Raw genomic sequence first — 12,289 nt, forward strand, 5'->3', positions numbered from 1 at the left:
TCAATCAACATACAGACTGCACAGCTATATATCTATAGCCTGGTTAATCTTTATTATCTTGTGGTCTCTTAGGACCTTCGCATTATGTTTGCATCATCTTCTCTGTACTTTTACCAGCACCATACAAAGCAGGTTACCGTTCCAAGCATACAACCTGCATGGTTCTACATAGTTTTAAATTGTTACACTCACGGTGAGTGTTTAAGTCAAACACTCAGTCAGTTGTTTTATTAAGCCTACGAATAGCTATAAGTTTAATCTTGATAAAATTTCAAATGACCGAGAATTGTCTTACAAGAGGACGGGCTATACTTCATCGCCTTCTTTTGATACATAAACATTGCATGATGGGGCGAAGTGAACATCACCATCCAAAAAAGGAAACTTAATTATTTGGAACGAAAAATCGTCCCTTTTGTCGTAAATTCTGTATATAATTTCCCGTGTAAAACTGAACTATCTAAATCTAGAAAAGGACAAGTATTGTTGATTATATTTGATTGAAAGTACTCGCTCGGAAAAACATAGAAAATGGAAACACAAAATTAAACCCAATTTACGGATTGTGGGAGTTGTCTTATGGACGAAAAACCCTTAACATTAATACCTTGGACTAGATAATAGTCCCAGGAATTTTATAACATAATTAATAGCTCATTTACTATATGTACTAATTATGTAAACAGGCAATAATCTAATTAATTAATTAATAAATATCTATAGAAAAATTGATTACTAAAACAACAGTATTTGGGAATCGTAAAGAAACACATTTATGATCAACAAAGGGGTGATGATTAGGACTTTAACCATTCTCTGAGGGTCGACACAGGGTGCAACGAATTTGTTCTTATTTAGAAATATTATCTTGTCAACTTTTTCTGAGACAATTCAATTTTTCCACCCTGTTTACGTAACTAATAGTCCTGCTGATGAAAATATTTGCTCTAGCGGTACAGAGGTCACCTTGGTAGAATGCTAGGACACGATTAGCTAAAAGTGCAGGCCTTGGAAAGGTGCTCTTGTTCATAGCGCATGAGTGAATTTTAAATGACAATTAAACACAAACATTCGAAGCGTATTATTATTTTGATTGATATCTAATTTCCCGGGAGGCGCTATTAATAAAAAAAAATTCTTTAAGAAGGCAACAACATTCTAACACAGAAATAACGATTAGTCGAGTATCATTTTGGTATTCGATACTCGGAATTACCGAGCGATACTCGAGTACTCGTTGACATTCCTAATATATAAGGTCGATGATTAAGCAAGGATGAGCTTTGAGTTTTTCATTTTGGTTGATGAAAGCAAAATAGACTTGAACCGCATTAAACAGTAAAAGGTTTCAAGATTTTAGCAGGCTGTGGCTGAATTTATAGAAAACATTTTATTTTTTTTAACAGATTTTTTTTTTTTTTTTCAAATTGATGTTTTTTTTTTGTTCAAATAAAAAATGTCACAGTGACTTCAGTTTTATGAGCATCAATATTTCTAAACTGTTTTGCTCAGTCTGGTTAATTATTCTAATCTTTGATGACATTTTATTAAAGTTCAAAATAACGAGTGAATGACCATTGAAGGTGAAAATTAAATTTAAGTTAATTGTATCTTGTATGATGTGGTTTGATTGCCAATGAGACAACTATCTACAAGAGCCCATATGACGTAGTCGTAACCATGAGGGTCTTCACCGTGAGCAAACCTGTATCGTATAGTCAGCTATAAAAGAGGGTCTGGATGGGGGTCCTTCATTTCTTTATTCTTTAAGTGCCAGTCTTTGTAAGAATCAGCCAATTTCGAAAAAAATCAAAACATGGCGAAATAGTAGGTCTTTCGTTTCTGTGTGTCCGGTAATTCGAGAAATCTCTAGATAACTTTTGGTTAGAATGATATTAAATTACGGAGTTAGCTCCCCTTAATTGTAAATTTCTAGTGCATTTCAACCAAATTATATCTTACAGGAAAAGGAAACAAATGTTATATTCGTGCACCATTATACACTTTGAACATAAATTAATGTCAACCTAAGTGGGTTTTTGTTTGTCATGTTTTCACCACTGCCTGATTCTTAGGCAGATTGGCACTTAACTTTTGAACCATTTTTCTCTATTCTTTACTTATTTTTTGCCATTATTCGTTATTATTAATTTTTGGGCCTATTTCTCTATACTTTTACCCTTTATTCTGCACTTTTTGGCCTTTATTCTCTTTTCTGTAAAAGACCCTTATAAAAGGTCCTGACATGACATAATATAAAACAATTCAAACAAGAAACTTACGGCCTGGTTTGTGTACAACAATATACAAAAACATAACATGACAGACAGCAACCAACGACAACATCTAAATTACAGGCTTAATTCTTACTTTATTTTTTGGACGGACACATTAAGAACGCGGCAGGATTAAACATGTTTGTGAGCGCTTATTGTCTCATTGGCACTCATACCACATCTTCCTATATCTATTGTGAGCTCTCAACCACCCGTATAACCTGAGACAGTGGTGTAACAGCACAACATAAGTAAAGAACAAACTGAAAAACAAGAAATGTAGATGTCCTTATTCACAGCTGTAACTAGTCTACTAAACGAGGTATACATTAGATTTTGTCCAAGGTTATGGTTGTCTTTTTGATATTGTTTTACATCTAACCCCCTTGCTTTCTTAATTTTGTAAATACATTGTGTCATATGTCAAATTTATTCGTTCAGTGTATGTTCACTTGTTTTTGTTAATATGTCTTTTGTTTGAGTTAAGCCATTTCAATTGATATTTTATAGTGTGTCTTTCTATGTTGTGCTGTTACACTATTGTTTCAGGTAGGGTGAAGGGTGGCGCCTTTTAAAACGTTTAAACCCGCTGTATTTGTTTGTACCTGGTCCTAATTCAGGAACCTGAGGTTCAGTGGTTCATAAGTGTTTCTCGTTTTCTCGATTTTTATACATATAATGATTAGACCGTTGGTTTTCCAGTTTGAATGGTTTTACACTAGTCATTTTGGGGGCCCTTTATAGCTTGCTTTTCGGTGTGAGCCTGGGCTGCGTGTGCGTGTTGAAGGCCGTACTTTGACCTATTATGGTTTACTTTTACAAATTGTGACTTCGATGGCGAGTTGTCTCATTGGCACTCATACCACATCTTCTTATATCTATTATATGTTGTTTTATGTAATATGATGTATTTATAGTTTTCAATGATTTAAATCTATATGCAAACCATGTGTGTGCGACCTTTGGAAAATTTTAATCTTCCAATATATACATCTATGATCTAACCGAGGCAGATAATAGTAAACGGTCAACTTTTATTTAAAAACACGTGTATAATATGCTTCAAAATTTTAGGCGACTTTATAGTTTAGACAATAGTTTTATTCGAAATAAAAAGTTGAATTTGGTTGTGCAACAGAGCAAGCCTGGGCTATAATTAAGCTTTCTATGTGGCTTTCAATTCTTATCGATCTGAATGCATTCCTTCTTACGGTTGTTCATTTAATGAGAAATCGAATTTATTTGATACATTACAAGAAAAAGAGAGAAGAAGGGAATTGTATTTCCCCTCACTGAATGCGCACATGCTAACACCAGATACATATTAAGTAAGATAAAAGTTCCGTGGAGCATAAGCCAGCACGGTTAGACTTGTTGAAGACTGTGGTACATGAGGGTCTGGATGGGGTTTACAGAATAGAGAATAATGGGTCAATAAAACTGACTGTGAAAAATGGTACGGGTTAACGTATTGCCTGTTTTCGTAAAAAAAAAAAAAAAACAAAACAAAACAAAACAAAAGAAGTGAAATAAAGAGGATAGTGTTTGAAAAGTAAACGTTTATCCGTGGGCAGGAGTTTTTCGTCTGCAGAATATATAGATTGTGAAAGGCTGGACAATTGGATTAAGTATTAAATATTTAATTTCGTTTATTGTGATGGATTAGTCCGCATGCTGTAAATAAGTTGATCATTTATTAACTTTAAGTTTATGTACATAAATTGTAAACAAATTTTAAAAGAGTGCTCCGTCATATGTCCGTGTGTGAGGGTTAGGGTGCAAATAAGTAAGCTTTAGAAGCGAAACTCCTGCTAGAGGAGGAAGATAAAGACTAGGTAACAAGAACAGTGATTACTTCCCCTGAAAGTACTCTTTCGCAGAACCAAAACAAGAAAATGGAGGCTGTGCCTCGGATGCCGATGCTGTCTTTCGAACTTAAACAGTGTCCAGAATATGTTGATTTTGGTCCAGTCTTAAAGCAGGTTAGTTTATTCAAAGCTTGAAGTTATTGTTTACGCTGTTGATTGTATATTTTAGAATATATTCTTGCATTGAGAGACGATTATTAGAGATACTATATTTCGTGTAACAACTGTCAGAATGAAAAAAAATAAAATAGATTATATAAAAAGGTTTATAAAGTTAATGAAATTTATATCGATTTCAGTGAATTTCCTTTTATTAAATCTAAATTAATAGAAGCTACCTGATAGATAGAGAGTTATTTTTAGTAACATAATTGTAAACAACAACACATGCCAATGACTCATCATACTCATAGGATTAAAAAAAAAGAACACTTTTGTAAATGATACTTTCATGTAATACTTGATTGTTTGGTAGCTATAAAAGTGTTCTTATTCAGGGCTGTAACAAACGTGTAAATCAGATGATACAGCACAGTGCCCACCTTTTTATCTGACTCCCTGTAGAATAGAAAATTTTATTTTAAGTGGGGTTGACATGAAACATTACAAACAGAAGCTCTGTTGAGCTTTTTCCCGACATTAATAGAAATCAAAACATATTCAATATTAAGACATATTAAACACAGTGATTTTGCTAGCGCTCGTCATTTACGAAACGGTTTTCAAAATGACGAAAGTATTCCTAATCAATTTTGTCACTTAAATTTTGAAAGAGTAGAAATATTTTTGCATGAAAATACTATTATTCTACCTGTCATATTGTTTCTGACAAGTTTATGACCCTCAGCTAATTAACATTTACAACAGGTGTTATGAGTTGTGATTACAGGTAATCCGCTTATAGCCATTGGATGGGTCACTAATCCGTTAATTATTTATCAACCTCATAATTGATCATCATAATTATTTTCCCTAGTAAAATCAGTCAGTCGGCATTTCAATTTAAATATTTATAAAACGAGCACAATTTGCAGTTCGTTTGTCGTAGTTTCGTCATTTGAGTTTTCCCTCTGACAGTTCGCATTTTAATTTCAATATTTCTCAAACAATCACAATTTGCAGTTCGCTTGTCGTAGTTTCGTCAAATGAACGTATTTTCGTCATATTTGATATAACTTTTAATCAAAAACTTTCGACAATTTCGATTAAAAAGAACTTTATTCAGAAATGTTTTCACGAGTCAAACAGGTGCTTCCTTTACGATGTACTGCGCATGCCCGAAAGTATTCTTATGAATTTAAAGACACTAAAAACATAAAATACGAAATAATTAAGTATCAAACTAAATGAGAGAGACAAATATGGTTCTTATTTAGCAAATTCAATTTAAAAAATGATAATTTCCTGCCTTTTTTAAACACGAACCAATCCGTAGATTAATCCAGATTCATTCTGAATTTATTATCCACTGTCACTTCCCGTTTTCATTTCATTTGGAAATCGAAAGTAAACGCGATCTATTCATGATAAATTTACAATTTAAAGTCATAATAATTTTTCCAATAAGGAACCTTACAAGTTCATTTATCATCGGCTGTGATTCCTGGTTTAAAAAAAATGGATCCCGACTTTTGCTGATTAGGAATTTACCCTGAAACTAACTGAAGTGAAATTGTGAACTAGATTTCTAGATCATATATCCTAATCTTCGTATTAAAGTGCCACATCAGTCAAATCATGCAGTAACTGCCTAGTATGCCCTAGTCCTCCAAAGTCTGACAAAGATGTGTAGATAGTAATATACATCCTAAGTCCCTTGCTGCAACCCAAAATAAGGTTGATTTTCATCACGCGCAAAAGTGACTAAAGCCCTCAAAATCCTAGCTTAAACCCTGAAACATATCATACAAAGTAAGAATGCTTCATTGCATAAGCAAAATGTAGTGATCTTTTTTCTTGCAATTCCTATTGGTCTTAAGTAGAGGAACTACTGTACATTACATGTAGCTTGTCAACACTGAGGTTGTGAATTCAAATTACGCACGTAGCAGGTGCACTTGACTCCAATCTTAATTGACTAGGATTGTTTAAGTTTTCCTACCAAAGGTCAGTGGTTTTCTCTGGGCACTCCAGCTTCCTCTGCCAATAAACATGATAAAAAATAGTGCTGTAGTGCTGAAAGTGGCATTTTACACCAGTCAATCAATCTTTGCAATTCTGGCGTCCTGTCCTTTTTATTTAACAACTCTTCCCTTTTAACCTCAACATTAATGATAACCAGTCAGGGATATAACTCTATAGGGTTATTAGAGAAAATATCTTTCATGTGTTATTACAGATACTTTCATGAGTTGTCTACTCTTTATTCCTGAAATTTTCTAAATCTGTAGTAACATATGTTTGTTATTTGTTAAATACATCATAAATATTTTAACTTTTAGTGGGCACTTGGGAATTCTTGAAACTTTGTGCATAAACAAAATACATAGCCTTGATAACTAATTTTCATATTAAATTAATACATTTTTCATCAACCATGGTAACTCAATGAGACAAGGCTTTTAAGGGATAAACTTAACAAGGCTTAGTTATTAAAGGCATGTAACTTATTATATGAGACACTTGGGAATCTTGCGCAGAACCTCTTTACATGCTCTGATAATTATTTCTTACAATGAATTAAAATACATTGTGATTAAGCATGATGTATGTCTGAGCAAAGGCTTTGAAGTGATGTAGAGAAGCTGTAATAACACCCTTTAGTTATTACAGGCATATTTTTTTTGTAATAGCATACGTAGGTGTACTATGCATGATTGGCAAACTATGAACTGTTATATCTTTCAATAGTTTAGTATACATAAAGGCAATGATAGTTTCAATAGAGCTTGTATACATTTTATCAAAACAAATAATGTATATTGGCCCTATGAAACATGTAACATACATACATGTATGTTATCACAGTTCTTTTTAACTTTTTTAGTCCACAATAACAAATTAAATGTATGTTATTTTTCTCTAATAACCCTATAAAGTTATATCCTTGACTGATAACTGACCATTGATTGACTTAGCTTATCTAATGATTAATTACTTACGTAATTCACTATCGATTTTATTCAATAATGCAGATCATTTGCATTCATTATAGTAAATGTATCACTTGGATGCCATGTCGTCAATGAAAGGGACTACAGACCTAGCTGTACAAATGTACCTATGTTGATGTAACACTCGCAACATTGACCCCAAATTTGATTAATACCATTTTCTCTGTAGATATATAGATATAAGAAGTTGTGGTATGAGTGCCAATGAGACAACTCTCCGTCCAAGTCAAAATTTATAGAAGTAAACCATTATAGTTCACAGTACGGTCTTCAACACGGAGCCTTGGCTCACACCGAACAGTAAGCTATAAAGGGCCCCAAAAAATTACTAGTGTAAAACCATTCAAACAGGAAAACCAACGGTCTAATCTATATAAAAAATGAGAAAGAATTTGTTTAAACCACACACTCAAGTACAATACATGTGTATGTGTAAAAATAATATGTCTTTCAATTTCAGTACATAAAGAACAACTATGGAGAAGATCCAGCTCATTATAACAAAGCTTGTAGTGATCTAGAACAGCTTAGACAGGTAAAGAGGCTAGAATACCACGTCTTCTTACCCTGAACCATAACATATATAACATTTATAACAAAGCTTGTAGTGATCTAGAACAGCTTAGACAGGTAAAGAGGCTAGAATACCACGTCTTCTTACCCTGAACCATAACATATATAACATTAATAACAAAGCTTGTAGTGATCTAGAACAGCTTAGACAGGTAAAGAGGCTAGAATACCACGTCTTCTTACCCTGAACCATAACATATATAACATTTATAACAAAGCTTGTAGTGATCTAGAACAGCTTAGACAGGTAAAGAGGCTAGAATACCACGTCTTCTTACCCTGAACCATAACATATATAACATTAATAATAAAGCTTGTAGTGATCTAGAACAGCTTAGACAGGTAAAGAGGCTAGAATACCACGTCTTCTTACCCTGAACCATAACATATATAACATTTATAACAAAGCTTGTAGTGATCTAGAACAGCTTAGACAGGTAAAGAGGCTAGAATACCACGTCTTCTTACCCTGAACCATAACATATATAACATTTATAACAAAGCTTGTAGTGATCTAGAACAGCTTAGACAGGTAAAGATTTAGGCTAGAATACCACGTCTTCTTACCCTGAACCATAACATATATAACATTTATAACAAAGCTTGTAGTGATCTAGAACAGCTTAGACAGGTAAAGAGGCTAGAATACCACGTCATCTTACCCTGAACCATAACATATATAACATTAATAACAAAGCTTGTAGTGATCTAGAACAGCTTAGACAGGTAAAGAGGCTAGAATACCACGTCTTCTTACCCTGAACCATAACATATATAACATTAATAACAAAGCTTGTAGTGATCTAGAACAGCTTAGACAGGTAAAGAGGCTAGAATACCACGTCTTCTTACCCTGAACCATAACATATATAACATTAATAACAAAGCTTGTAGTGATCTAGAACAGCTTAGACAGGTAAAGAGGCTAGAATACCACGTCATCTTACCCTGAACCATAACATATATAACATTTATAACAAAGCTTGTAGTGATCTAGAACAGCTTAGACAGGTAAAGAGGCTAGAATACCACGTCTTCTTACCCTGAACCATAACATATATAACATTAATAACAAAGCTTGTAGTGATCTAGAACAGCTTAGACAGGTAAAGAGGCTAGAATACCACGTCTTCTTACCCTGAACCATAACATATATAACATTAATAATAAAGCTTGTAGTGATCTAGAACAGCTTAGACAGGTAAAGAGGCCAGAATACCACGTCTTCTTACCCTGAACCATAACATATATAACATTTATAACAAAGCTTGTAGTGATCTAGAACAGCTTAGACAGGTAAAGAGGCTAGAATACCACGTCTTCTTACCCTGAACCATAACATATATAACATTTATAACAAAGCTTGTAGTGATCTAGAACAGCTTAGACAGGTAAAGATTTAGGCTAGAATACCACGTCTTCTTACCCTGAACCATAACATATATAACATTTATAACAAAGCTTGTAGTGATCTAGAACAGCTTAGACAGGTAAAGAGGCTAGAATACCACGTCATCTTACCCTGAACCATAACATATATAACATTAATAACAAAGCTTGTAGTGATCTAGAACAGCTTAGACAGGTAAAGAGGCTAGAATACCACGTCTTCTTACCCCGAACCATAACATATATAACATTTATAATAAAGCTTGTAGTGATCTAGAACAGCTTAGACAGGTAAAGAGGCTAGAATACCACGTCTTCTTACCCCGAACCATAACATATATAACATTTATAATAAAGCTTGTAGTGATCTAGAACAGCTTAGACAGGTAAAGAGGCTAGAATACCACGTCTTCTTACCCTGAACCATAACATATATAACATTTATAACAAAGCTTGTAGTGATCTAGAACAGCTTAGACAGGTAAAGAGGCTAGAATACCACGTCATCTTACCCTGAACCATAACATATATAACATTTATAATAAAGCTTGCAGTGATCTAGAACAGCTTAGACAGGTAAAGAGGCTAGAATACCACGTCTTCTTACCCCGAACCATAACATATATAACATTAATAACAAAGCTTGTAGTGATCTAGAACAGCTTAGACAGGTAAAGAGGCTAGAATACCACGTCTTCTTACCCCGAACAATAACATATATAACATTAATAACAAAGCTTGTAGTGATCTAGAACAGCTTAGACAGGTAAAGAGGCTAGAATACCACGTCTTCTTACCCTGAACCATAACATATATAACATTTATAACAAAGCTTGTAGTGATCTAGAACAGCTTAGACAGGTAAAGAGGCTAGAATACCACGTCATCTTACCCTGAACCATAACATATATAACATTAATAACAAAGCTTGTAGTGATCTAGAACAGCTTAGACAGGTAAAGAGGCTAGAATACCACGTCTTCTTACCCCGAACCATAACATATATAACATTTATAATAAAGCTTGTAGTGATCTAGAACAGCTTAGACAGGTAAAGAGGCTAGAATACCACGTCTTCTTACCCCGAACCATAACATATATAACATTTATAATAAAGCTTGTAGTGATCTAGAACAGCTTAGACAGGTAAAGAGGCTAGAATACCACGTCTTCTTACCCTGAACCATAACATATATAACATTTATAACAAAGCTTGTAGTGATCTAGAACAGCTTAGACAGGTAAAGAGGCTAGAATACCACGTCATCTTACCCTGAACCATAACATATATAACATTTATAATAAAGCTTGCAGTGATCTAGAACAGCTTAGACAGGTAAAGAGGCTAGAATACCACGTCTTCTTACCCCGAACCATAACATATATAACATTAATAACAAAGCTTGTAGTGATCTAGAACAGCTTAGACAGGTAAAGAGGCTAGAATACCACGTCTTCTTACCCCGAACCATAACATATATAACATTAATAACAAAGCTTGTAGTGATCTAGAACAGCTTAGACAGGTAAAGAGGCTAGAATACCACGTCTTCTTACCCCGAACCATTACATATATGACATTAATAACAAAGCTTGTAGTGATCTAGAACAGCTTAGACAGGTAAAGAGGCTAGAATACCACGTCTTCTTACCCCGAACCATAACATATATAACATTTATAACAAAGCTTGTAGTGATCTAGAACAGCTTAGACAGGTAAGGCTAGAATACCACGTCATCTTACCCTGAACCATAACATATATAACATTTATAACAAAGCTTGTAGTGATCTAGAACAGCTTAGACAGGTAAAGAGGCTAGAATACCACGTCATCTTACCCTGAACCATAACATATATAACATTTATAATAAAGCTTGTAGTGATCTAGAACAGCTTAGACAGGTATAGAGGCTAGAATACCACGTCTTCTTACCCCGAACCATAACATATATAACATTTATAATAAAGCTTGTAGTGATCTAGAACAGCTTAGACAGGTAAAGAGGCTAGAATACCACGTCTTCTTACCCCGAACCATAACATATATAACATTAATAACAAAGCTTGTAGTGATCTAGAACAGCTTAGACAGGTAAAGAGGCTAGAATACCACGTCTTCTTACCCCGAACCATAACATATATAACATTAATAACAAAGCTTGTAGTGATCTAGAACAGCTTAGACAGGTAAAGAGGCTAGAATACCACGTCTTCTTACCCCGAACCATTACATATATAACATTAATAACAAAGCTTGTAGTGATCTAGAACAGCTTAGACAGGTAAAGAGGCTAGAATACCACGTCTTCTTACCCCGAACCATAACATATATAACATTTATAACAAAGCTTGTAGTGATCTAGAACAGCTTAGACAGGTAAGGCTAGAATACCACGTCATCTTACCCTGAACCATAACATATATAACATTTATAACAAAGCTTGTAGTGATCTAGAACAGCTTAGACAGGTAAAGAGGCTAGAATACCACGTCTTCTTACCCCGAACCATAACATATATAACATTTATAACAAAGCTTGTAGTGATCTAGAACAGCTTAGACAGGTAAGGCTAGAATACCACGTCTTCTTACCCTGAACCATAACATATATAACATTTATAATAAGGTTTGTGCTCAATCTAGAAAAATTTGGAGGGGTAAAGGTCAGTGCTGGTTTAAGATGCCATTATGATTTAACCATATTAATAATGTTTATTAAGATAAAGCCTCTAATGACCTAAAACATTGTAAAACAACTAAAGACACAATTTTCCTCATCTTTGGTATTGATGATAAATACCCAAGAAATGCAGAAAATTCACTTACCTCGTCATATACATTTGTACATTACATGGATATGAATTTTAAGGCATTTGCAAAGGAAAAGAAGCATGCTGTCTTTGAAAGCATGCAAAATCTATTGGGAGAGGGTTGGAATTAAGTTTGAGGTAAATGAATGAAGGCTGCTAAGGCAAAAAAAATGTGTGTTTATGGTCACCCGACCAACCCTCATTTTATTGCTGCGACCCTAACTTCTTTTATCAATGGCTGCCTTCAGTGCCAGCACTG

The 12,289-nt window shown here is 34.1% G+C and overlaps 1 protein-coding gene across 37 annotated transcripts in view; it reads left to right on the forward strand.

Annotated features, from left to right (window-relative positions):
- Positions 1-4,151: 4,151 nt before the first annotated feature.
- The window catches only part of LOC127717770 (tyrosine-protein phosphatase non-receptor type 23-like), a 74,981-nt gene continuing 66,843 nt past the window's right edge, over positions 4,152-12,289 (forward strand). Inside the window, exons 1-2 of one of the 37 annotated variants that reach the window (XM_052223565.1) lie at positions 4,152-4,258; positions 7,718-7,792. In XM_052223565.1, the coding sequence (XP_052079525.1) occupies positions 4,172-4,258; positions 7,718-7,792 (162 nt within the window). In that variant the 5' untranslated portion in view covers positions 4,152-4,171. Of the gene's footprint in view, positions 4,259-7,717; positions 7,793-7,853; positions 7,888-8,043; positions 8,078-8,145; positions 8,173-8,233; positions 8,268-8,328; positions 8,363-8,427; positions 8,462-8,526; positions 8,557-8,807; positions 8,842-9,004; positions 9,032-9,092; positions 9,127-9,187; positions 9,222-9,286; positions 9,321-9,483; positions 9,511-9,578; positions 9,606-9,666; positions 9,701-9,777; positions 9,796-9,860; positions 9,891-9,955; positions 9,986-10,046; positions 10,081-10,243; positions 10,271-10,338; positions 10,366-10,426; positions 10,461-10,537; positions 10,556-10,620; positions 10,651-10,715; positions 10,746-10,810; positions 10,841-10,901; positions 10,936-10,993; positions 11,028-11,095; positions 11,123-11,190; positions 11,218-11,282; positions 11,313-11,377; positions 11,408-11,472; positions 11,503-11,563; positions 11,598-11,655; positions 11,690-11,750; positions 11,785-12,289 lie in introns of those variants that run through there. The other 36 variants (XM_052223571.1, XM_052223572.1, XM_052223599.1 and 33 more) reach the window with 36 other exon arrangements.

This window comes from Mytilus californianus, unplaced genomic scaffold (genome assembly GCF_021869535.1).
Source record: "Mytilus californianus isolate M0D057914Y unplaced genomic scaffold, xbMytCali1.0.p SCAF_10, whole genome shotgun sequence".
In the NCBI taxonomy this organism is placed as follows: Eukaryota; Metazoa; Mollusca; class Bivalvia; order Mytilida; family Mytilidae; genus Mytilus; species Mytilus californianus.